We start from the raw sequence: 25,635 nt of genomic DNA, 5'->3' as shown, positions 1-25,635 counted from the left end.
TGAGTGTGACCCGTTCTACCATATGAATAAAAGGCAATTTGAAGTAAATTAAATTACAATTTTAATTTGATAATTGAAATTTGAAGTAATGCCTTAGTAACAAACAAACAAAAAAATTACATAATGTGAAACTGTGGAATATGGAATTCCAAAGAGATCCATCCTTCTTAGTTTTGAAAGTCCTGGTAAACAAAGACAAATAATTAGCATGTCATGATAAAAATTAAGACAATTTTCCTTTCATAGCCATGAAAGAAATTCCTCCTTTTCTCACTGTCACCTGCGCCTTCCCTGTCCCTTCTGCAGCATTGCAGTGGTTACACAGACTGAAAAGCTTTTGATTTGTTTTTGCACTTGCACATCTATTGCACTAACTTTATTGGATGCCACATGCATTATTCTCTCAGGAATTAAGACTGTCTTTATTAGTCACCCATTAGGAACAACAGATGATGTTGATTAACAGTTTAAAGAAAACAAACACAATTCTGATTATTTTTTTAAAGCTTTTCTCTGAGCGCCATATTTAACTAGTTCCTTGGGGAATGCTCTTCAAAGCCAGGCCCATTTAGTTGATAAGAGTCTGCTACAACATACCAAGCATTCAACTGAGCAGAAAAGAAATTACTGGGACTGTGAGCCTGCCTAATTTAGGCAGATGCTCCCTTCCTGTCTACGATTACAGGACATTTTATTTTTCCCCTGTAATCTGATGAGCAAAAAAAGAAGGTTCAGGACATGACATTTTCCAGGGTTATGCAGCTGTGTTAAATCTATTGAACGGCAGCTAAGATCTGTATACCTTACCATAAATCAGTAAATACCATACAATGGGAAAGAGAGTTTTATAGCTATTGCTTTTACTTTGGGCTGCAAGTTTACAGATTTTCAGATTTGGGAAGAGAGGCTTTGCTCCAAAGTCATTATTTTTCTGTCATTTTGTATGCCAAATATAAATGCTGGATGCTCTATTCCCAACTCAAACCACCATCATGTATACTTTCTCCTTCGCTGCAGATGAAGAAGCAGAATACTTTCAATCCACTACCACTTAAAGAGTTAGAGTGATGACAAATGAATATCACTTGTTGACCCAGCACCTTCAGTCAGGTGCAGGGTAATGAAATCCCACCATACACTGCTTTCCACAGCAAAGCCAGCTCCCCGTGTTTCCTGATGGCTTTGTTCTCAGAGCAGAGAAGCTCTTTTTTACCATCTCTAACACTTCTAAATTTTTGTAGAAGATGTGGCTTGCTAATCAAATGAGACACGGCTTTACCATACGAGTTGCACACATACTGTAACTTTTCTCTCTTCACCTGCCGCATTTAGCATGGGAGAGGCTGATGTTCTCTGTGCGGCCAATGCAAAGATTAGCACGTGGCCAGACAGAGGCTTTACAGGACAATGTCCCTGAACAGATCAGGGAACCTTCCACAGAATCACAGAATAATTCAGGCTGGAAGGGACCTCTGGAGGTCACCTAGTCCAACCCTCCGCTCCAAGCTGGGCCAACTTCAAGTGTAGATCAGATTTCTCAGGGTGTTCCAGTTTCGAAATGGGCTGGTCTCTGACAGTGCGCAGTAGTGGCACTTCCCAGAACAACAACCATATATAGCAACTTCCCAGTAAATTAGCTACAGAACAAACAAATTTAATTCCAGCCACTACTCTTTCACAGTTTGGTAATACCATGACAGAAGACACTTAAAACTTCCCTAAATATCTGTCTTCCCCTCATCCCTATAGAAGAGGGGCAACCAGCTCTACAGAAGAGTGGTTATAGAGTATTAAAGACTAAAAGTTTGGCGCCTTAAATCTACATAGTATTAACACATTAGTATCCCCTCTGCAACACGTCCAAGTCACCTTCAGTTTGTCCCATCCCTGGGACATTAAACCGGACTTTCTTCTCAGCAACCAAATAACCATTTGTACCTATGATGAATACAGCTGAAGTATTACCTAAATCAACCCATGATATTTTTTGTTGCAGTTTTTTTGCACACAGAAAACTGAAACAAAATCCTAAAAGAAAACAAATATATTTAACAATGTCTGCAGCATTTGAGGCCTCAGGCACAGAGAAGTACCTTGTTGATACAGCTGTGGTTCCCTTAGGGCAACTAATTCTGGCTGGCAGTAGCACATTTCCAATGAAACCTAGAAGTCTTCCGCAAGCATGCAGAATTTCCAGTTGCCTTTTCACAGAACACTTTCTGTACCTTACTAGACAAAAATCTCCCAATCTAAGCAGCTTTTAGATTAAAGGATAAGCAAACAGGAAAAACACAGAAAAACAAACAAACAAACAAAGAACAACAACAACAACAAAACACTAATAAAATCATCACAATGGTAGGAAAGAGTTATAATAATTAGAAAAGAAGTTCAAATTAAGATATTTTTCTCATAAAGTCATGCTCTTCATTCAGGACTTTTTTTTTCTTTAATTGTTGTTGTTGGACGGGGGTGAAGGAGATTTCTTGTTGTCCAAAAGGGAGAGAAAATGCAAAATCAAGGTTGGCTTGATTTTCAAGTTTCCAGAACTGCAGATTGTAAAGGCTTATCCTTTAGTTTCAAACAGCACTAGGGGAAAAAACAAACAACCCCCCACACTTAAAGCAATGTATTTCTGTCCCTACTCTTCAGAAAAAAAGCTTAGTGTATATTTTCATGAGTGTGAAAATAAACCTGGGAGAAACTTAAGTCAGGATGACTTGAAGGAAGAGAAATGCCAGGCCAGATGCCAATTATGTTATTAATGGCGAAATTAGAGTTTGTTCCCTTTAAATTCTCCTGCCACTATTACTCTCATTACTATTACAGTACAAGGATTTTTATACAAGACAGCAGTGTACACTAAATCCATGCATAAAACCTAGACTACAGACACTTGCATCCTAATTCCACTTTTATTATTCTCAATAAAATGAGTCTTTGAAAACCATAAAGGATCAGTGATGGGAACAAGTACATTGTCCAGCTGTTTTAGACATAATGACTAGCACACAGGTAAAGCAGTTAGAAAACTGAAAATAGTTTAATTATGTACAGACCAGCAATGGCCAGTACCATGTCCATCTCTTACTATACCAAAAAAGGCACCATAAGACCACTGAACTTCTGGGAGGAGCGAGGTAGTCTGCAGTCTCCCGCAAGAAAGGCAGGTGTCTGCCCATGCCCATTCTCCATCTACGAGGACAAGATCTTTTAGGGACACTGCAGTGTGGCCGGGACCTGCAGCGCAAGGAGGTGTGATATTCCCCCTTCACCTCAAGGACATGGAATCACCTCGAGGAAACTTTCCCATTCCCTGCTTACCCTGACCCTGAAGAACTCCCCTTGTGAAGCAGTTTTGCACAAGGGCTTTGCTGGGCCAGGGGAGGATCCTCACCCCAAGCGGAAGCTGGCAGACAGGCAGGCAGGGGGCAGCTCAGGTGATGCAGGGGACGGAAGGGGCAGCGGACAGCACAAAGCCGGCCCACACCAGGGCATCCCAAAGCAGGAGTGAAACGAGCATTCAGGATAACACCAGCAGCTCGTCAGTTTGATATAGTTGACCACACATGCTATTTGGATGGCAGTACTCCAGTGGTATTGGTAGATCAGCCACTACAAAGAAACTCTTGAAGCAGCATGGAGAATTTAGACACACGGCTCCCGTGAACTTCAGCAAGAACGATGCATCTGTCTCCGGCGGTAGCTTTGAAGCTCTCGGCCAAAAGTATTCTTAGCCCTACTGTCATGCATGTCCCCAAAGAGACAAAAAAAGAAGGTGTGAGCATATGAGACTGAGAACGGACGTGGTTGAGGAAGTGAGAGACCAAGCAGAGTCTGATCTAGGAGCCCTGCAGAGACGGATCATGTCCCTCAGGCTTTATGTTATCAACACTTATTTGGAGGCAAAGGACAAGCTTTTTTTTTCTCAGCGGAACGAGGGAGCCAGTCTGGCGCGCTGGGCTGCCGTCATTGAGCCTGCTTTCGTGGCATTCCCAGACCACTGAAGTTACTTCAGGTATCTCAACCTGACACTGCAGACCCAGAAAATAGAAGACGCAAGGCAGAGGAAATGACATGAGGATACAAAGGGGAGAATGCCTTGCAAGAGCTGAATTTGCAAATGTTCCAGATCAAGTCTCATCTCCGTTTTCGAATTGTCTGTATTTTCTTAGCAAATATGTGGACGTGAAAAGAGAAAAACAGATTCTATACTGGTGAAAACAACCTCTCTTCGTCAGTGAAGTTCATCGTCAATGCATCTCCTTTGCTTTGCATTGGTACACACAGGTTTTTACTCTGACTGCTGCACAAGGTTGAATTTCCTTCCACAACTGCACCTGTCTCCTTTACTTTGTGTGTGGCCTCTTGCTTTACCACAGCGTTGATATCATCTGCTTCTAGTTGAGAAGGCCTAGGTCCAGCTCTAGAAAGGTGTGGCTAGAGCACATTAATAACAAGCTGTGGATATCAGACTTTCCTGGACTCTGGTATTACTTATTCTGTATTTTTTGTTTGTTTGTTTGTTTTTTAATGTGGAAAAATGAACTGCAGACTCATTGGCACAATTGTGTGTTACTCCATTCCTATCCTCGGTGAAATGAACCAAGCAGTCAGAGCTCTCTGTGCTGATTAGGAGATATGGGGAGCAGCTTCTGCACTTTGAAACAGCACTCTGTACCTAGCAAAGGCAATTTTTGGAGAGGAGACAAGAATTACAGTATCTTAGATGTGGTTTATGTAGGCCCTAGAAATGAGAAAGATGTCTGAAAGTTTGGTTAAAGTCAAGGTCAATAACCTTATATGCTAAGAAATTAACTAGCAATTCTTGCTCTTCTCTTTGTTGCATCTCTAAGGGCAGAATGTTAGTCCATAGTCTGAACTCAACCAAGCATAACACTGCTATCGTATGTCCTTTATCAGCTGCAACACTCCTTGGAGCTTGACAGTTTGAAACTACATTTTCATGTTGGTGTTGTATTTTCCACAAATCCTGGAAGTCAAATACTCTTGGAATAACAGAGGAGATATGAGATTGCCAACTAGAGTGGATATTCATTTTCATTATTTGTTCCTATAAATAGGGATGATCTTTTTTTTCTGGAACATAGTCTCATGTAGAGCGATACCTTTTCCTGAGATGGCATCAAGAGGCGCAAAGCAAGTTTAAAACTCTCACTACTCCACCTCCCTTCAAAGCTGCACTCACTATAGACAGGGCGGATGCAAGGACTTGTAATCATGCTGCTAGCTACAAGCCCCAACAAATCTGAACTTTGCAGATGTAAAACTGGAACGATGAAATTTCCTTTCCACTTGAAAAGCCATACACGTTAGGTTGCCTGTGTTTTTTCTCTTTTCTGCTCTCCCAAAATAAAAAGTAGACTTAAAAAATGCAACAAAGACTACATACAGAGAAGAGGAGTATTTCCACAGCCACCAAATGCCAAAGAGACTACCAGCTTTAATGATTCAGTTAATGACACTGATGACATACATGTAACACATTACGTGAAATGACTACCGGGGCTTTCTTTTTGATGGTATTTCATTCTTTGGAATTTTAGCTTAGCTTACTTTCAAGATAGCAATGTATATTCTCAGTTGCATAAGTTTTATTCTGCATCACTAACCATTGAAAAATCACAAGTTAGGGCCTAACATCATAATTGGTGTCAATTATTGAGCCTGAGTGTCAACTTGGTGTCAGCTTTGAGCCTGAGAATGTCCTTTCCAAGTCTTCCTAATTACGTGCAACATAAACTCACTTTAAAAACTGGCACATTTTAATTCTTCTGCAAGCCTAGCTCCAGAAGCTCTGGTTTTAAGAAAAGCAGATGATGCCCATAATTAAATCAAAGGTGAATGAGATGATAGACAGTAACCCTCTACAAACAAAAATTTGTTGTTGTTTTTAATATACAATAGACTCTGAAACAAAAGCAACAAAAAATGAGAAGTAAATCCAGTTTGACAGGATTCTTTAGATTATACATCCTGTAGAGCAGAGACTGGCTTTGTACAACACTTGGCACTCAGAACCCAGGTCTTAGTCAGGACCATGATATACTCCAAGAATTTATGCACATTCAAATGGAGACTGACGATGGCTGAGTACAGGGTTTCTGCCACTGAACTGCAAAAGTCCAAATACCCATTTATGCAACAGGATTAAGGAAAGCAGACATGGAAACTAAATTCTTTCCAGTCAGCTGATTCAAACTCAAATGTGGTTAAATCGTTAATTTCATTAAAATATACTTAGCATTAAAAACCTACAGGAAATACTGAGCATGGCAGCCAGCAATGCAAAATAGAACAGAACATTTCCAGTGCTATTGTAAAGGAACTGTGTGGGTGTCACTGTTTTCTCTTCAGAGAAGAAGAATAAGAGTGAAATAGAGAAAGAGAGAAAGAAAGTGAGAAAGAGAAAGAATCAGCTGTATACAAATCTGTGCTTACCTAATACGTAACAGTCCTGCAGTTTCTCACACCACATCTGCCCCCTTCGCTGGAAGTTGCCATTAAAATATCAGTTCCTACAGATTACACCACGGCTCAGCTCCTGTCAGTGTACTTCAGACTTCCGAAGTATCACATATGTTAAATAATGCCTAGCAATTTCATGGTTTCTGAAATTTAGTGATTTTTTTTTTTTTTTATTAATTTAGGGTATTGTAAAATTTACTGCTTGTATGATCTCTGGGAAATACAAAGGCAGCTGGCTCTATTCACTTCTTGTTCAGTGTCCTTCAGAAGCAGGCACAACCTTCCAGCTCTTGGGAATGTTGCAAGGGTACACTACCCCATATTTGAGGACACCTGCACCAAAGCAACTTCATTCTGTGCCTTCATCACTCTTAGGATCATTCTACTGAAAACCATACTGATTCAAATTCAGCAGTCTTTTAGGACACGGGTACTACTTGGGGGGTAGAAAGTGGTAGGTAGGTTTAGCGTCTCACAGTCACTGGCACACTGTGCATGAAGCAGAAGGACCGGTGCCCTCCCTCCCAGACGGCCATTTGTTTAGGAGATGGAAACTGAGCTAATGCAACAAAAGGTCATCCTCACGTGGCAGCTGCCATTCCCTGGGCATGAGACCTACACTAACCTTGACAACGTCAGAACTATCCCAGCCCACCATGGTTTGACCAATAGCTTAGTTCACTTGTGGGTGTGGCTAGATGTATAGACATTTATAGAACTATGAAGTTCATTTCAGGTCTACATGGGCACTTCCAAAATTACACCAGGACTGCTCTGCACAGACAGCTATGGTCACTGCCTGTGTGAGCTCCTTCAGCCAACACAGGTACTCAGACTTTTTTGCAAATGAAGCTAACACTACCATTTTGACATCAGTAGATAATCATGCATCAGCTAAACTTGAAAACCAAGGACAATTTCTTAATATGTTTAAGATTTTATTCACCCAAATGAGCTTGCAAATAACTTCTAAAACTGAGACAGTGCAACTGATGAACCATACTGTAAAATATGAAAACAGCCTGCAACTCTGAAGCATCCTGGCCTAGAAACAGGAATGAATTTGTCACTAGGATGCATGTCTTGAAGAGGAGCATGCATCTTCCTCTGAAAGATTTCCACTCCTCCATGAGTTGTGCTTTATTCTTAAAACCTCTGTCAGGGGAAAATAAAATTTGACTTCAGGGATTTGAAGGTTGCCAGGCTGCCAGACCTGTTTAAATCATTGACACTGGCTGAGAAAACAAGCTCCAAATGTACTGAGCAGTGAGCAGTCCTGTGAAAGATGGAGCTGAGGACTGTTATGCTGCCCTGCATTTGCAGTATTCAAGCACCAGTGCATCTGTGTTGCAGCCTGGAGTGGTGACCTCAGCTTGGGTGCAAGGGAGAGACATACCCAGGCTAGCCTGGACACTCGAAGCAGTTAGGTTGTAGCAGAACAGGTCTCAGAGAGGACTGTACAGCTACACAAGCCATCAGACTTGGAGAGGCAGAATACACAAACCTTATCAGTTCTGTTCCAGTTCTACAGCAGCTGTATTCACAGTCCAGGTGCATAAGATTACTCTTGATGTGCAAAATAAATGGGCAACATTGCCAGCTGCAAGTTACATACTTAGGAGAGGTTTTGCCCTCTCAGACAGCTGCAAGTACAGTGCCTAAAGCATCTCTACAACCTGGGCATGCTTGGCAGCTGTGATACCTTAGTCACGTGCCATTACAGTCAAGCAAGCATGTTAGCTGCAGAAGACATGTGTTTTAACAGCAGTGGAGACACCAGTGGTAGGCTGGCATGAAGGAAGGAATTTTAACTGGCAAAAGTAGGGATGAGACTACCTTTTAGTCATGGCATCTGTACTGACAGGTTAAGGCTCTCTCAAAAAACCTGCCAGTATTTACTGTATGCACTCATGCTGAAGGACAACTATTTAAACAACTGCCTGAGAGTGCTTTTAAGAAATCAGCCAGAACTAAAGTCAGTGAAAGGAGAACGATCATTAAAACATTCTCAAAGCTTCCTAATATGTCTTGAAATAGTGTTCTTGCATATGGGAATGCTAGGAGATTAAGATCCAATATCTCATGATCTACTGTGTCTAGGAACAAGTACTTTAATACTATTGGAAATGTGCCCTCTTGGATTTTTGACTACATATTGTTTCCATCTGTAGTTGTAATAAGTGTCAAAGTCCCCTCTCCTAAGCCATTATTGTTTGCCATACATGGGTATGATTTTGGCTTAGAAGTCCACATTTTGAGGAAAAACAGATTATTGGTTTGGTTTTGTGCATTTCTGTTTTAGGATGACACCTTTTAAAAGCAATTCAGAAGACTGGTATATTAGCATACAGCAAGCAGCTTCAGAAGTGCAATTTATCAAAGAGCCCTCTGGATGATGGGTGTAACTTACTCAGCTTTCCTAAAATGTGATTGTATGTGGCAAAAATGTTTTTGCCACTCATTTGGCCATCAGTACAACACACACAAGTCCACTGCTTATGATTAATGGCATCACCCCAGTGCATGCCAGTAAGAATTTGTAGCTCATCACAGATCCTGTTTATAACAGTGTTTATCCTTTTTTCCCAAAGTTCTCCTACTTAGTATGAAAATGTCAGTATGTCTAGCACAATTTATTCCCAAACACTGGTTATTTTGAGAGAAAAATCAGCAAACACCTAATTGCTAGATTATTCAAGTCTATTTGTCTTTATGAAAAAAGTAGTTCTGAGACAGCTTTTTAAAACCAGCTCCACCCAAACTTTATTTTGGATATGCCAGTTGAGACTTCCAGTAATGTCTCTTGATATGCCTCACAACATTCATCCACGCAGCCCCTGGAGCCCCTTTTAGAGGACTTCAGTGAAAAAAATAACACTTCTTAGATATTAATTACATGGGGAAAGGCAATTTTCAACATCAGTGTGACCACGGGATTCCAGAGACCTCACCAATCAATAAAAATGTCAATGAAATTTTATCATTGCTTTGGTTATGTTACCTCTTAATGCTCACAGTGATCTGCCCAGAAGCTCCAGCTCTGAAACTCTTCCAAGACACGATTCCAGTTCTAAACTTTTCTACTGGTAGCTTGCATCAAGAGAAGCTGGTCCAAACTTAAGATCCAAATGACCATCATCTCTGCTTGCACCAAGGTTTAACTAAACCCACACATTTTCAATTTTTACCTAACCCAAAGGGGAAAGTGCCATTAATTTGCCACCACAGCTACCTCCTTCAATTACATGCACTGACCTTCCTTCCCCTGTGTACTGACAGCTGATCCCATAGATTTCTGGTTACTTTATGTGCAAGACAAAGGATAAATGGTGCTAAGCCAAGTAGGGCTGGAATACAGCACACTGTGACTGTAAGAAAAGGGAAATAATTGGTTGCTTATCATCTTCAGTCACTGTACCCATCCTGCCACTACAGATGTGATCAATAACCTGGCTGGAGGTTTAAGGAAATTCTGCTAAGTTTCCTTATGATCTCTTCCACTGGCTTTGAGAGGTCAACAAAGGTACAAGAAAGTCTGGATTCGGTTCTTAGCTGCCCTATGATAAACATTATTAACATTCAGAACTTCTCTTAAAATCTTCTGTGCTGAAACAGATAGCAAAAACACCTCCCAGCTCTTCCAGGCTAACTAGAAGAATAGAGCCATGTCTATTTGGCCCTTGTATAGCCACTTGGCAAACCACATGATATCAAATCAGCTGAACATTTAACCTTGGCCCATAGTCCACTCCCTGCTCTTTTCTTTCCTGAAGAACTATGGTTCTTTCTTTCCTGCAAATGTTCAGTTTTGTACAAATCTCTTACAAGGTGTCCCAGTCTCAGATATACTCACAGCTATGGATCCTTGACTACCTTTCTGTTGGCCCTCCTACAAGGGGCAATTATATCCACCACATTAATGGAACAGACAGCTGGTGCAAGTAACTTTGCCATTTGCTACACCTAAACTTGACAGAAATCTTGAAAATTTGTACAGGCAATCTTTCAACACAACTCCCACACAGACGGGTCAGGTAAGCATTACCTCTTACTGTGTTGGGACTGGACAATGCAGAGGAATCTCGAAAGGCCAGCAAGTCACAAGCAGTCAATGTGTGTGTGTTGTTTACTGCCAATTATGAAGTGATCTAATTCCCATATCTATACGTAATCTGAAAAAAGCAATAAGCACCAGCAACTGAGGCCTCCTGGATACAGTCACACAAAGCATGTCAGCTGTGGCTATGGCAAGTGGACTTCTTGTCACAGTGAAGTTGTAGCTTGGTTATTGTGTGCAGGATGCCTGACTGGCCAAACTAGGAGAAAGGCACACTGAAGTGCCAAGAAAGGCGAGCAAATGAGAAAGAGCTTGTGTAGCTAAGCCAGGAAACAGGTAGAGGCATTCTGACAGGAGGCAAGAGCCAGGAATACATGGTATACTGAGTGTTTAATGGGGTATATGAAGCGATTGTTTTCAAGGAGCTTCAGAGCAGTTTCTGAGAACTGTTCCAGTGCATGTTACATCAACAATACGGAGAGGTGCCCACGAGACAACCACAGGACGAAATTCACTTTTTTTCTGCTACTGCTAACATTGCCACCCAGTCTGGTCCTTTCAAGATGACATGAGAATAGCGGAAAAAAAGAATGGCAACCAAAATGTGTATTGCACAAATCCACTGCTTTGCTAAGAGTACAGCTTCAAAGAAGAAAGAACACAACTCTGAATCTGCAAGTACAACACTTAACTACAACATCACACCAAAAATGTCCAGGTGGAGGCCAGTGACAAGTGGTGTCCTTCAGGGGTCCACCTTGGGACCAGTACTGTTTAATGTCTTTATCAAGGTCACAGACAGTGGGATCAAGAGTACCATCAGCAAGGCTGCAGATGACACCAAGCTGAGTGGTGCAATCGATACAACAGAAGGAAGGGAAGCCATCCAGAGGGACCTGGACAAGCTTGAGAAGTGGGCCCATGTGAACCTAATGAGGTTCAACAAGTCCAAGTGTAAGGTGCTGCACCTGGGTCAGGGCAATCCCAGACATGAGCACAGACTGGCAGAACCCACTGAGAGCAGCCCTGCAGAGAAGGACTTGGGGGCTCTGGTGGACAAAAGCTCGACATGAGCCAGCAGTGTGTGCCTGCAGCCCAGAAGGCCAACTGCGTCCTGGGCTGCACCAACAGAGGGGTGGGCAGCAGGTGGAGGGAGGGGATTGTGCCCCTCTGCTCTGCCCTTGTGAGGCCCCACCTGGAGTGCTGCATCCAGGGCTGGGGCCCCCAGCACAAGAAGGATGTGGGGCTGTTAGGGCAGGTCCAGAGAAGAGCCATGAGGATGATCAGAGAGCTGGAGCACGCCTCCTGTGAAGACAGGCTGAGAGAGCTGGGGGTGTTCAGCCTGAAGAACAGAAGGCTGAGAAGGTGAAGAGAAGGTGACATTATTTCAATCCATCAGTACTTAAAAGGTGCTTATAAAAAAGAAGGAAGGCAACTTCTTACATGGGCAGATAATGATAGGACAAGGGATAATGGTTTTAAGCCAGAAGACAGGAGATTTAGACTGGATATAAGGAAGAAGTTCTTCACTCAGAGGGTGTTGAGGCGCTGGAACAGGTTGCCCAGAGAAGCTGTAGATGCCCCATCCCTGGAAGTGCTCAAGGCCAGGCTGGATGGGGCCTTGGCCAACTTGATCTAGTAGGTGGCATCCCTGCCAATGGAAAGTGGGTTTGGACTAGATGATCTTGATCTTTAAGGTCCCTTCCAACCCAAACAATTCTATGAAAAACTGGTTCCACCATTTGAGCAATGAGTGTGTGGGTTACTGAAAACACTGGACATTCATCTGCGTTGAAACAGTTTTGTGCTGCCTATTTTGTGAAAGTCAGAAGGACGGAAAATCAATTTTTATTTTTTTTCCCTTAAGACAAAAGTAAAACTATGCAATTAACTTATACGCCTATTGATTACATAATGAAAAGTGCAATTAGATATATTGCTTGCAAATCCTAACATAGTCAATGGGAGCATGTGAAGTCAATGCAAGCAAGTGGGTATATTTGAGTGTAGGCTCTAGATGGAAAGCAACACAGAAGAGGTAATCAAGTTAGTATTAAATACAGTTACACCGGTTTCTCTAGACCATACAAATCATTTCTAGAACACAAATAACAGCTCCACAAGTGAATGAGATCATTAAAGTCAATATACTTTTAAAATTTATTTGTTGAAAGCATGGCACTGAAAGCTTTACTTAGAAATGAAAAATCTAACAAGTTGGCAAAAAATGTAGCATGGGAAGGAAATAAATATAAATTCAGAACAGCAGGCACACCTGTCACAGATAAGAAAAAATAAAAGCTAGCAACTACTCCCTGACAGCTAAAAATTTACAGCAGTGCAAAGCACAAGTGATCACCCTCAGGTTAGTTCCACTCTGTAGAATACTCAAAAGCCTCTTCTGAAAACAATTATTATTTTCAGAATTAATCACATACATTTGAATGTGTGTTGACTTCCTAAGTGTACTCATACAGATTCACTGGTATCTATTTTTTTTTTTGCAGTAGGGTTTGGAAGCGGTGAGAACAGGTTCCCCCTTGTGCACCTTTTTTTTGCTGGATACAACAGTTATGTGGTTACTCCAAGCTGTATGTATTTTCACACCTAGAAACACTTTTGTGCCAGACAAGTAACTTCCAGAATTCAATGCACAGGAATGAACATACAAAGATAAATATCCAAAAGAAAAGAATTGAAAAAGCTAATCTTCTCAGACCCACTTTCTTTCAACTGTACAACATAGCTGGTTTTATATCCTCTTTTCCTTTTTAACTGTGTTCATTAATACATTTCTGCTTATATTACATATATACCATAATACACACAGGAAGTGCAAAGGTATACAGCTTTTTACTATCCAGACTTCTGTGTATTTAAATGCATGCAGTTAACAATTCCTTAAATGCAGTCAAAAGTAATTCATAACAATCACTTGACAGGATAGTAACAGACGAGAAGGTAATTAGTATGGAAACCATCAGGAATCTGTTTGCAAAACCAGCCAGCTTCCCTTCAACCAGCTGTAGGAGCATCAGCAAAGTTAAAAAAAAGAATCGAGGCCATTTTAGATCTCACATTTCAGAACAATTAATGCTGAATAAAAATCCCACCAGTGCTGTGTCTTCTATTAACAGTCCCCATTACTTCTGTACTGCAAAACAAATGAGGAAAAGATTTATGCAGGTACAATACCACTGCAGTGTAACCTCCCCAGAAGATATTAGCTTTACTAGGCAGAAGCTGTCACATGAGGGAATGAGGGACTAAAACACTGATGCGTCTGCTCCATCTGGTCCTGTTTTTATTGTATATACAAATTACATTTATAGGGCAAACTAGTAGCTGGTGGTAAGGTTCAGTAAGGGAAAAAAAGGCCTTTTCCCCAGGAAATAATGTTTACAAGAAGAAACTTAAATAAGCAAACATAACTCAAACAGAAAAATAGTAGATTCCCGTCTGGAAAATAGGCTGAGCCCACTGGTGAGATCCTAGTACCTTCCTGTATAGGAAGGGCATTTCTTCTCAGAAGCTTGTTTTGCCTGTCTCAAACAAGGCTGGAAGGGGACTCAGGCACAGTAGATAATTAACTCCAGACATCTTCTTAAGCTTAGTTAGGGCTGAACACTAAAAATGTCTAGTAGAAGGGCAGGATCTTTTTGTCCCACCTATCAAGACTATCCTCATCACAGAACAAATGTGGTAAACATCAACCATCTTGCATTGTTCTCCTCCTGTTTCCTTGGGAAAGCAGCACTGCATCTTCTGCATGCTCCAAAGGCAGCCAATGTCTGATTCAGCTGGCCGTGTCAGAAAATCCCTTCACAGACCCTTGGAGGCTGCCAAAATCAGGTGGAAGTGGGAAAGCTAGCAAGGAGGAAGAGAAAGCAAAAACACAAGCAAGATTAAAAAAAAAAAAAGGAAGCCTTGGAACTCTTCAACACCTCAGTTTAAGGTTCAGTCTCTTGCCAAAGAGAAATAACAGAGAGGACGACCAGAAGATGCCCCTTCTGTGCTCTGACAGCACCTATGAAGCAACGCAGCTGGGAAGTCTGAGCCTTGCTCACTCGCTCAGGGGAGAAGACTACTCCCCAGCCCTCCTCAATCTGTCTTGTACCCTAGGAGATTCTTTTCATAGGCTAATCCTTTCCCCTTGCAAGCAGGAAGGAAAAACAGTGCTCTTGTTTTCACTTGCATGCATTATCCCCTGTTACACAGTCAAGGTATGATTTTCTTTCCCACACAGTTCTGTCCCCAGCGTAGAGAAAAAACAGGTCTGCAACACCAGCAGTACCTCCGTTCATCCCCACACCCAGCTGGGCATTGTAACACTGTGCTTCCTATGAGCCCAGGCATATCTCACTAACAGATAAGCAGCATGTAATTCCATTTAAAACATAAGCATTTCATTACAAAAAAAAAAAAAAAAAAAAAAAGGAGGAACTATGCCAAGGATGTTTTCACTACATTTCTTACTATTTGTTGTGATTTTGACCATCTGACATCCTGATGACAAATAAATCCAGCAAAGTTAAAAAATATTCTCCAAAATAAAGATGATACTTCATTTTGTCCTGACCACAGAGATTTTGACTCAAGAGGGAGCTAGGTAGCTGGTTTTATAAGCAGAGTATTTCAACATTTTTACCCATTTACATTTGAAAATTAAAAAATTAATTAAACCTGCCTATGTTCACAATTGATCTTGTTGACAACAAGACAACTAAGATTTATTTCCTAGGGCAAAACTGATGACTGCATACTGACCGTGACTTTCACTGAGAGATCTCATACTACTTACATTCAATTGTGCTATCTTTTCCTGCAAATTGCAGAAAAGCATTCAAGAAATCTTTCATTTTCACCTCCTGTTATCAGATGAGGATTCAAAGGATACTCAACTCCTCCCAAGCAGAGAAAAGTAAAAGTAGATACAAAGCCTAGTTACATCATTCAGGTACTCTTTCTTTCCATTAGAAAATTGCCATGGTATGTGATATATTTTCCTACATAAACATAAATTTTTAACTAAGCAAAAGTAACCACTCAAGCCTGATAGGTTTGTCACATAGCTGAGTCCACTATACCTTTTTATACAGTTTGTCAAACAGGTGTTATTACCAGATAGAAAATTTCAACAGTAGTGTGGGGCAAGATTCACAATTTAGCAAGGTGAAGGATCCACTCTTGACCAGGGCTACCTGTGTGACAGCCTGTCTGTCAGTGGTAATGCACAAATCCCCAGTGGCTTTGGGACTGCCCCAGATATTTTAAGAGAAGAGTTACCTCATGGGATGCACCCACAGCTTCTAACTAGCTATACTCTCCAGCCCTGGAATTCCCCATGCCAAGGAGGGAATGTAGCACACTCCTCCCACCAGCCTGCCCATGTTTGTTGCTGTGCATCAACTATTTGCTTTCTTTTATTTATTGAATAAAAGGTGGAATGAAAAACAAAGCCTGTTCACAAAGTATGGCTTGCATTTACCTGTGTTATGTTAAAGCAAAGAAGAACATCTCCAGCGGGCTGCCTGAAGAAGGTGCCTTCAGCTTCTCCCTGGCTAATCAGCACCAGGCCAGGGCTAGGATGAGGAAGGAGGGAGGGGAAAGCCTCTTGGCCATCTGGCCCTACCCTTCTGGCAGTTGTGTTCCTTTTTTTGTCACTGAACTGTAAAATGGGAAACAGTCACACAAGATTTGTTCCTTTCACAAATAAGGAGGGAGCTGGAACTGATTTATATTACGTAAGTTTTACAGTAAAGGCTTTACTCTCTTAAGTGACAAGGAATGCTAGTATGAACCAGATGAATTGGTGAAAACTTCATGTCTGGACTGAGTCTACCAAACCAAACATGTGACCCCACGTCTTATCACCCCCACCCCTAAATTCAAAGCATATGACACACAACCATTGCACCACAGTCTACGGAAGTTGTTTAGTTAATTACATTAAAGTTTATTTACATATACTCATTTAAAGCCGAAGGGAAGGGTTGTAGCTAGAGAAAACAGGCATTGCTCCATTTCTAAACAATACTTGCACAAAAGCATGTAACAAAACTATTGCTTAACTAAGTCAAGGGTTAAACCTCACTACCATGATAGAAAGACATCCAAGATCATTCGCTGCTGTAAATGAATCCTACTGCAGCTCAGTGTTCCTGCTAACAGGCAGTATTACTATAACTCAGAGGAAAATTCTAAAATAACCTTGTTTGCCATAAATGCATGGAATTGCACATTATAAGATCAGTGTTTCCTTCATTCCAGCAAGTGTTAATTAGGCATTTTCTAAGATAGAGAAATGTTAAACTTTCAGCTAGCCAGGATCAAAACTAATCCTAACCCCAACCTTTAGCAACAGTGAAAGTAACAACTAGAAAATGAAAACGAACACAACCACACTTTAAAGCATCACATAAAAAGCATCAAGGAAAGAATTAACAACATTCTATCTCCTTGTTAGATTCCTCATGAAGAGCCACATACATTGCTAAATTACAAATTACAAAAAACACTACAAAAGTGATCCAAGCAGGGGCATGCAAGAGGGCTCCTGCTCTTAGATGCCCCAGGTGAGCAACCACTGCCTGTAAAACAGGAGCCTAGCAGCAACAAGCCTGCTCACTCAGGAGAAAAAGAAATAGAGCTAAAGGGCAGCAGAGGACAAGGCACCAAGAGGAGACCCTATGCCATGTGCCAGCTGGCCCTGTAGGGCTCTTTACTGCAGCAGCTATGGAGTTGCTAATCGACATTGATGTGGCTAAAGTAGTCTTTGATCTCTGATAACACCTGTGAATTCCCCAGTGGGGATTTAGCTATTCAACCATCCTATTTAACCTAACTGAAAGTTGACTAAATAAAGCAATTTCTCTTTCAGCGCCCAAGCGTTCAAAACACTTTGTATTCTCCTCATTGTTCTTGGATTATGAGGGAGAATAGACACGTGCATTCACCAAGCTAAGCAGAAGCATATGAGAACTAAAAAGCCTGCTTTTTTAAAAAACACAAAGAAATCTTTTGTTTAAAAGTAGACAGTTATTAAAGCTGTAAAAAAAAAAAAAAAAAAAAAAAAGGAGTGCAGTTAGAGCTATGCAGCAGAGCTCTCCTCTGGTTTTAGAAGAATACAGTCATAAACACCATGGTGGAATCACATTTGAGGCCGACATAGCCAATGATCAGTAGACAGCCTGGTCTCTGCTGAAGTCAGTCACAGCTCCTGCAGCTATTCAGACCCAGGCCCAGATATGAAGGTTCTTAAAAGTCTGTAAACATATTATATTTTTTTTTATATTTACCTTTAGGGTTTTAATTAATTTGAAACTGGTTTAAATTGAAACTTAACAAATGTAAAATGTCTGATTTAAAATGACACCGGGGAACCAACACATACACAAGAAGAAAGGAGATTATATTAAGTGTATTGTTTGATCTTCAGAGAAGAGGGAAGAAACATGTTGCATTTTGCAGCCTTAGAGGTATGATATGCAAATCCCTACATGGAAGGAGCAGAAGGAATTGCCTCACCTTCAGAAAAACAGCCATAAAACTTAGTAAACAAAATAGTTATGACGAACATTCCCATTGTAATCTTGCTTATTCTGAACAAGTCGGTCAGTTGGCAATAATACTCCAATATCCCTCTTTGATACTGCAGAAGTTGATGCTCATGTAAGCACGTGGACGTGACTTACTCTGCTCTCCCCATCCAAAACAAATCAGCAGCCTTCAAATAAGAGGGGCACAAGCACAAAAGTTCCCTTCATTTAAGACAGAGCTTGGGAAGCTTAGGAAGGAATGCATTTTAAGGCACCAACTGCAGTCTTACCCAGCCCAGTAGGTCCCTTCCAGCTTTCTTTACCTTCCACAGAGCCCACAAGCACCTACCTGGATACTGCAGCTGGAGGAAAGCAGTTGGCGCTTCCTGGCACAAGACTCATAGTCAGAGCAGTCACAGATTACGTCCTCAATTCTCCAACTGGACTGAAGAATCAGCAGCCTGCCACAAAAGCCAATAGTGCCCCATTTCCCCAGTAGCCACCTCCCAATTAATCAACCCAAATGTTTGCTGTCAGCCCTCAAATTTATAACCTCCTCCCCGAGCTCTGATTGGTTCCAGTTTCTGCAACTGATCTGCACAGCTGTCAGAGGACAACTGCAAGGGACCCACTCCACTGGCCTGCCTGTCACCTGCACATCCCTCCATCCACTAATCACTGCTGGATCTTTCAACTGACCACTGCCCTGCAGAAGTACAGGACTCTCATAGGCTTAAAAATTACCAACTGCTGCAAAAGAGACAAATGAGTTTTCGGGATGTATTTTAAGGCAGGTTGTTTAGGAACAGCTGATGAAGAAGAGGCAACATGAAGGAAAGGTTGCAAAATGGGATACTTTTCATGCTGCTGGTGCAGTGTCACATGGAATGGCACTGCCAGGTAATTGATGATACTTTTAAATAACTGTCATGCACCTAAGGAGCCAAATGCCTTGGACTTGAAATGGCAACTGGACTTTTGCTTATGTTTCTGTTACTGATTGTCCAACCTACTTGACATTCATACTGCCTGGAAGCAAGGCAACGTTCAGGCTTTAGGTGACCTTTAGAGTAATCTAAGAGACAGGAAAAAATAGGCCTATGCTACACCTTAGCATGTGTGTGCCCACCAGCTCCTGACCCAATATCCTTGCAGCACATAATTTAACCTGAACAGGCAAGATCCAAAGATCAGAACCAAAACTAGAAAAAGGATGGATTAAAAAAAAAAAAAAAGTAAATGAGTGGGGGGAAATAAGATCACTTGGTCCAAGCAGCTGGAGCCAGAAAGCCTTTAAAAAAAGCCAGAAAGCATTTAAAATTCTTGCTTGCTCTAGCCAAGTATTTTCACTTGAGTATCTCCAGGAAAAAAAAAAAAAAAAGCTAAAGTGGCAGAAAATCATAACTAATCTCCACCAATTTTTAAACCACAGTTCATATTTACAGATACTATGTTCAATACCTGCCAAATTGTGGTTAAAGAATCAAACATGAAGCTGTGGGGTAAAGGGATTATATGTTTTAAGACATTCCTCATACATTCTTCCTGGAAGCAATGTCAAGGCATGTGCAGGACAAGGAGGTGATCTGAGACAGCCAGCAAGGCCTCATCAAGGGCAAATCATGCCTGACGAATCTTGTGGCCTTCTCTGATGGAGTGACTGCATCAATTGACAAGGGAAGACCGACTGATATCATCTACCTGGACTTCTGTAAAGTCTCTGACATGGTTCCATACAACATCCCAATTTCTAAATTGGAGAGAGATGGATTTGAAAGGTGGTCATTTACTGGATAAGGAATTGGCTTGAAGGCCGCAGCCAAAGAGTTGTGGTCAATGGCTCTATGTCCAGGTGGATGCCAGTGACAAGTGGTGTCCTTCAGGGGTCCACCTTGGGACCAGTACTGTTTAATGTCTTTATCAAGGTCACAGACAGTGGGATCAAGAGTACCATCAGCAAGGCTGCAGATGACACCAAGCTGAGTGGTGCAGTTGATACAACAGAAGGAAGGGAAGCCATCCAGAGGGACCTGGACAAGCTTGAGAAGTGGGCCCATGTGAACCTAATGAGGTTCAACAAGTCCAAGTGTAAGGTGCTGCACCTGGGTCAGGGCAATCCCAGACATGAGCACAGACTGGCAGAACCCACTGAGAGCAGCCCTGCAGAGAAGGACTTGGGGGCTCTGGTGGACAAAAGCTCGACATGAGCCAGCAGTGTGTGCCTGCAGCCCAGAAGGCCAACTGCGTCCTGGGCTGCACCAACAGAGGGGTGGGCAGCAGGTGGAGGGAGGGGATTGTGCCCCTCTGCTCTGCCCTTGTGAGGCTCCACCTGGAGTGCTGCATCCAGGGCTGGGGTCCCCAGCACAAGAAGGATGTGGGGCTGTTAGAGCAGGTCCAGAGGCGGCCACAAAGTTGATCAGAGGACTGGAGCACCTGTCCTATGAAGACAGGGTGAGAGTGAAGGCTCCGGGGAGACCTCAACACAGTACCTAACAGGTGCTTATAAAAAAGATGGAGCAACTTTTTGCTTGGGCAGATAATGATAGAACAAGGGGGAATGGTTTTAAATTAAAAGAGGGGAGATGGTGATTAGAGGTTAGGAAGAAGTTCTTCACTCAGAGGGTGGGGAGTCACTGGCACAGGTTGCCCAGAGAGGCTGTGGATGCCCCATCCCTGGAGGTGTTCAAGGTCAGTTTGGATGGGCTTTGAGCAACCTGGTCTAGTGTGTGACATCCCTTTCCCTGGCAGGGGAGTTGGAATAGGGAGGGTGATTTTTATGGTCCCTTCCAACCCAAATCATTCTGTGACTCTATGATATGCTGGAGGTGATTAATGTGACTGCTCTGCACTCAAATCCACATATTTACCTAGAACTATGCACCTTCCAAAACTGCATATTAAAGTAACAGAAATTCAATTCAGGTAGTTTTCAGTTTCCTGTAGTGACCCCTGAACAAGAATACTTGTCTGTAGACAACAAATTGAATTAGGAGGCTTACTGGAAGCAGTGGATGACCTGCCCCATTAAGCCAGCTGACATTTTATTGTAATGTCTGACTGAAGGGTCTATTCATGGAATTCTGCTTTCATTTCAAGGTTTCTCTTACTTAATCCTCTGTGGTATATTATATGTTCTTCCTACAGGAAGGTTATGCTACTAGGATTTCTTTGTATGAAACACAGCTGGCATTTGCCATCATATAATTTTTATATGGTCTCTTCAGCCAAACCTTAAATTAAGATGCATTTTTCTCACATAGAAACACTTGGCCCCATATCTAAGAGTCACCTAAATAAAGCTCTGTTTGTGAGCAGCACACTCTACTGGGACTGCCAAGATTTGGTATCTTCTTCATTATCTTCTCTATCAATATTCTTTGACATAATTAACTCACTTCTTAATCTGGCATGTGCTCTGTGCTGTTGAACTCCAAAATGTTTTGATTTGATGTAGTGTAATAGACATTTGTAATACTTTTTTCCCAGCACATTACATATAAACTGCAATTCTCTTGAACTAAGCCTGTAAAATACGGCAAAATAATAGGATACAGGTCTTCATGTTCACTTATTTTAGTCTTCTTGCTGATCTACAATATATTACTTCTGATTTATGTAACTCCATAATGTGTTTGGAGCTTTGTCTGTCAGACTTATGGCCACACAAACAGTATGACTGCGTCACCCAGATACCTACAAAACACGTATTGAGGAATAAAGGCATGCTCTTGGGGTTAGCACAGGACCATATTGGGTTAAGTACGTTATTTCTCTGTTCTCTTTTGCTATTAGAAAATGTACTGCATGACAACAATCAGAGTCCTTATCTAAATGACAGGGCATTAAAACCCTTCAAGAAATACATTGATCATATTCCTCGTTTATCCTATTTAGAGGGATGGCAGAGTAGAGCAGTTTGATTTCATTTACTATTTTTTTAAAAACTGGTATCTTCAGTCGTTGTAAACAAAACTGTCTGTCTACTATTTGCTGCTGCTTTATTTTTTTTTTTTGCCTTTTTTTTTCTTTTTTGACTGCAGCCCATCTGCCTTCAAAGTAAAAAGTAAGTTAACCCTCCAACATCATTTCTTGGAATGTCTTGGATTGCTCCTGTGAATTTGACATGTCAGTTGACTTCAGTGCCTGGACACCTTCTACTGAATGAAGGACATAGGAAGAACAAAACAAAAACAACAACAACAACAAAACTATGTAGTCTGTGTTATGATTGTCTCCCAGTCAGTGTTCTGATAGACATGAGCATACTAGAGTTTTATCAGCTAACATAAACTGCTTCCTACATCAGGGTTCAGCATATTTGCCATATGCTATGCCCACCTCTTTGGAGACTTACATTGTTTTCTGTCTTTTCCCTGGATGTAAAAAATAATAATAAATAAATAATAATTTTAAAAGCCTAAACTAGGGTTTTCCTTACTGTTTCCTTACAGATTACTTTCTTAGGCAATTAATTCTGTCTTTCACTCTGCCATCCTGATTGCCACAAATGCAGTTGCTCACTAGGAGAGTGGCTCTGGAAGCCCAAGAGCGTTGTGCTGTTCAGATACCCTGCAGCGAGCAGGGGCCTCATTGACTCAGAAGCCCAGAAGTGGTATCTTGGAGGAGGCCCAACATGAGCAAAAACTAAGGCCTCTGACATACTTCTCTGCTTGTTCAAAGAACAGTTGGGAGTGCTGTCAAAGGTTATTCAAGGATATCCTCATCTCTGGATTGGCCAGACTACCATATTTATTTAAAATCCATCCTACACACATCAAATAGTTTTGTTTCAATATTTTGGAGGAATATTATGTCTCAGGAAACTATCAGATTTCTGTGTTCTCTCACCATATGTCTTCCCTACCTAAAATCTCTACAAATTTGTATCCATTCAGCATGGAGTTCAGCATAAACTCTTAGTGAGCAGCTTTTAAAAATGTCATTGAGAGAACTGACAGAGAAAAGACACTGTCTTGCAGATCCCTGATGATCCTTCCAGCAAAACATTTAAACAAATCCTTAAAGTCCACTTACAAATATTCCAAAACCAACTGTTTTATTCACATATTTGGGATTAAGCAAATTCTTAAAAGATCTATAAGATCAGGTTTTGAGGGGCCTTTTTTTTTTTTTTGAGTTCACTAGATAGTTGAAAAGATTTGGTTTTCCACTTGCAATTGTTGCACAAATTTGGCATGAACTGCACTCAGGCAACCTGACACAATTGTTATTCATTATTCTAGGAATCCTAAATGCTGATATAATGTGGTAATGTACAGGTTATTTTCAAGGGGAGCAGACTAGAGAGGGAGAAGAGGGTTTAACCTCACCATACTTAAAACCAGGGCTGACTTCAAGTTGCATACTGAAGTTCAAGGACGTCTTTGCTAAAATCGGACGCATATATACACTTGTTTACACATGGTCACACACAGTCAAGCTTATTGTGGAACTTACAGGAATGAGACTAAAATTCTATGTAAGTCAGTCCCTAATCAATGTGCAACTGGTCACATATGCAGGAGGTCAAAGGCACTGGCTGTGGTCCGTGCCAAATGACTGTGTTCGGTTGGTTGTGGAAACTGAAAAAACTTAACCATACTATTTAAAATTGCCGTCAGGTCAAAGCAGACCAACCTTCTGTAAATCCTAAAAGCAGAGGACAGCATCTCCAGTTCAATTACTGGGGGATATACTGGAGCTGTTATGTCAGCTCAATTCCTTAAACAGCAATCTCTGCTCCACTCCCAGGTGGTCTTTGCTGAACTGACTGCATCTTATAAAAATATCCTTAAGCTGGGCTTGAATTTACCACCTGGCTGTAGCTGGCAGCAGAATCTCAGTAGCAGACAAAGCTGGGTCTGGCCAAATAGTCTCTGTATTTACCTAGTTCCTTGGACATGTTTAAAAATGGTGCAAGTGTGTCAAAGAACTAGAAGATCTGTATTAGCAAGAGAACATTTTCATAAATGTTTTGCTGTAGCCACAGTTAAGCATATTCTCATTCTGAGAATGTACAAATTAGATCCCAACAGTGTGTCCTCAAAATCCTTTAAAATACTACAGAAAATTCTTTCAACTTTCACAAAAATTCAATTTTGAAATCTGCAGTTTCTACTACGTCGACATATGGAAAACCTCACCCAGATGCTGTCAAATAGTATGGATTCTAAGCAGTCGATGGGACATTTGTATTTGTATTCATCTCTGCTCACTGTAATGCTTTTCTTCCTTGGACATACTTAGGATCACCTTCCAACCTTCCAAACAATCCAGAAAACAGATTTACAAGCATATCCACATATCCACAAAAGATGCACCTGCAAAAAAAAAAATAAAAAATAGTGGTCTTTCCTGAGCTCTATGGCAATTCAGTTTTTACCAGGCTGGAGTGAGAAAGACAGCTCTGATTAGATACACAGATACAGATTTTATTCTGGAAGCCAAGAAGCCTTTATATTTGACATCTTTTAGACTTTATGCAGTACGTGCTGTACAAACAAGTACTGAGTTCACTAGAGGGGAAGATAATAATGGTAACAGACTTCTGGAAATGTTTTTGTTGAATGCTGTATAAATTAAAGGGTTTAGTCTAAGGCCAAAAAGAGATACAAGTGGAAGACGATTCACAGGGAACAGGGACAAATCAGAGGTGACAGAAGTAACAACTTTACTACTTATAAAACTAGAACTGACCACAGAACAGAACTGCTAAAGTAACCCACAATAAAAAAATTAGGCAAAAAGCTTGACCAAGCATGCCTAGAAATAACATGATAAATTAAGTACACCCACATGCCATATTTGTAGAGAAGCACTGAGAAGCAATCTCGTACGTTAGAGGTTAGATTTAAAACAAGACAAAACAAAACAAAAAGCACTGGTATTTGCCTATTTCATGTTCACACAGAGCTTCCCCTCTTGGAGATGCAATAGATTCTCCCTTCCTATGAATTTCATATTTAAAGCCCACCTACTACCCACCTATTAGAAACTTGCTTATTTTTTTAGCATCATAACACATAGAGAAATTTAAATATATAACTATTTTTTTCTGTTTATTTTATGCAGTTGTATTGCTTAAGTATTTATTTCCTGTAATATTTGCATTGTGTCAATTAGAATCATTCACATAAATCCATAATTTCAGTAAATGCCTTTTAAAACTGGTTCCTTGGAATCCCTTGTTTTTCTGGAATTGGTCCCTTGAAGTCTGCTGCTTGCCAGCTCATGTTTGAGTGTCTGCAGTCTCAGCTCCCCATGTCTACTGCCTGCTCCAGCATGTGGTACTCCAGCTTGTGATGTGGTCACAGCTGCCCAGCATCTGCTAGTAGATCAAGGTAACTGTGCTACTGACCCAAGGAGCTGGAGGGAGATCTGGGCCATAATTTGACCACTCACAAATTTGCAGTGGTTCTCTAACCAACCTGCACTTCTTCTGTGCTTGAATATCAATAAGCACACCTAGAAAATGAAAGCAAACCTCCCTCTGATATAAAGTCTCTTTTCAGAACTTTTATAAGCAGCTCAGTTATGGAGGTAACATACATC

The 25,635-nt window shown here is 41.2% G+C and overlaps 1 protein-coding gene and 1 long non-coding RNA gene across 2 annotated transcripts in view; both read right to left on the bottom strand.

Moving 5' to 3' along the window:
- LOC126913643 (uncharacterized) overlaps positions 1-19,811 on the bottom strand; it is a 58,183-nt gene extending 38,372 nt beyond the window's left edge. The window contains exons 1-3 of the mRNA XM_050716360.1: positions 19,786-19,811; positions 18,434-18,545; positions 16,035-16,214 (exon numbers count right to left, since the gene is read on the bottom strand). Coding sequence (XP_050572317.1) covers positions 16,035-16,214; positions 18,434-18,545; positions 19,786-19,811 — 318 coding nt within the window. The remainder of the gene's footprint in view (positions 1-16,034; positions 16,215-18,433; positions 18,546-19,785) is intronic.
- A 2,400-nt stretch (positions 19,812-22,211) lies between these two features.
- LOC118256667 (uncharacterized) overlaps positions 22,212-25,635 on the bottom strand; it is a 45,789-nt gene continuing 42,365 nt past the window's right edge. Inside the window, exon 4 of the long non-coding RNA XR_004781279.2 lies at positions 22,212-24,404. This is a non-coding gene — a long non-coding RNA (uncharacterized LOC118256667). The remainder of the gene's footprint in view (positions 24,405-25,635) is intronic.

Source organism: Cygnus atratus, chromosome Z (assembly GCF_013377495.2).
Source record: "Cygnus atratus isolate AKBS03 ecotype Queensland, Australia chromosome Z, CAtr_DNAZoo_HiC_assembly, whole genome shotgun sequence".
Lineage (NCBI taxonomy): Eukaryota > Metazoa > Chordata > Aves > Anseriformes > Anatidae > Cygnus > Cygnus atratus.
This window is presented reverse-complemented; position numbering and strand designations above follow the sequence as displayed.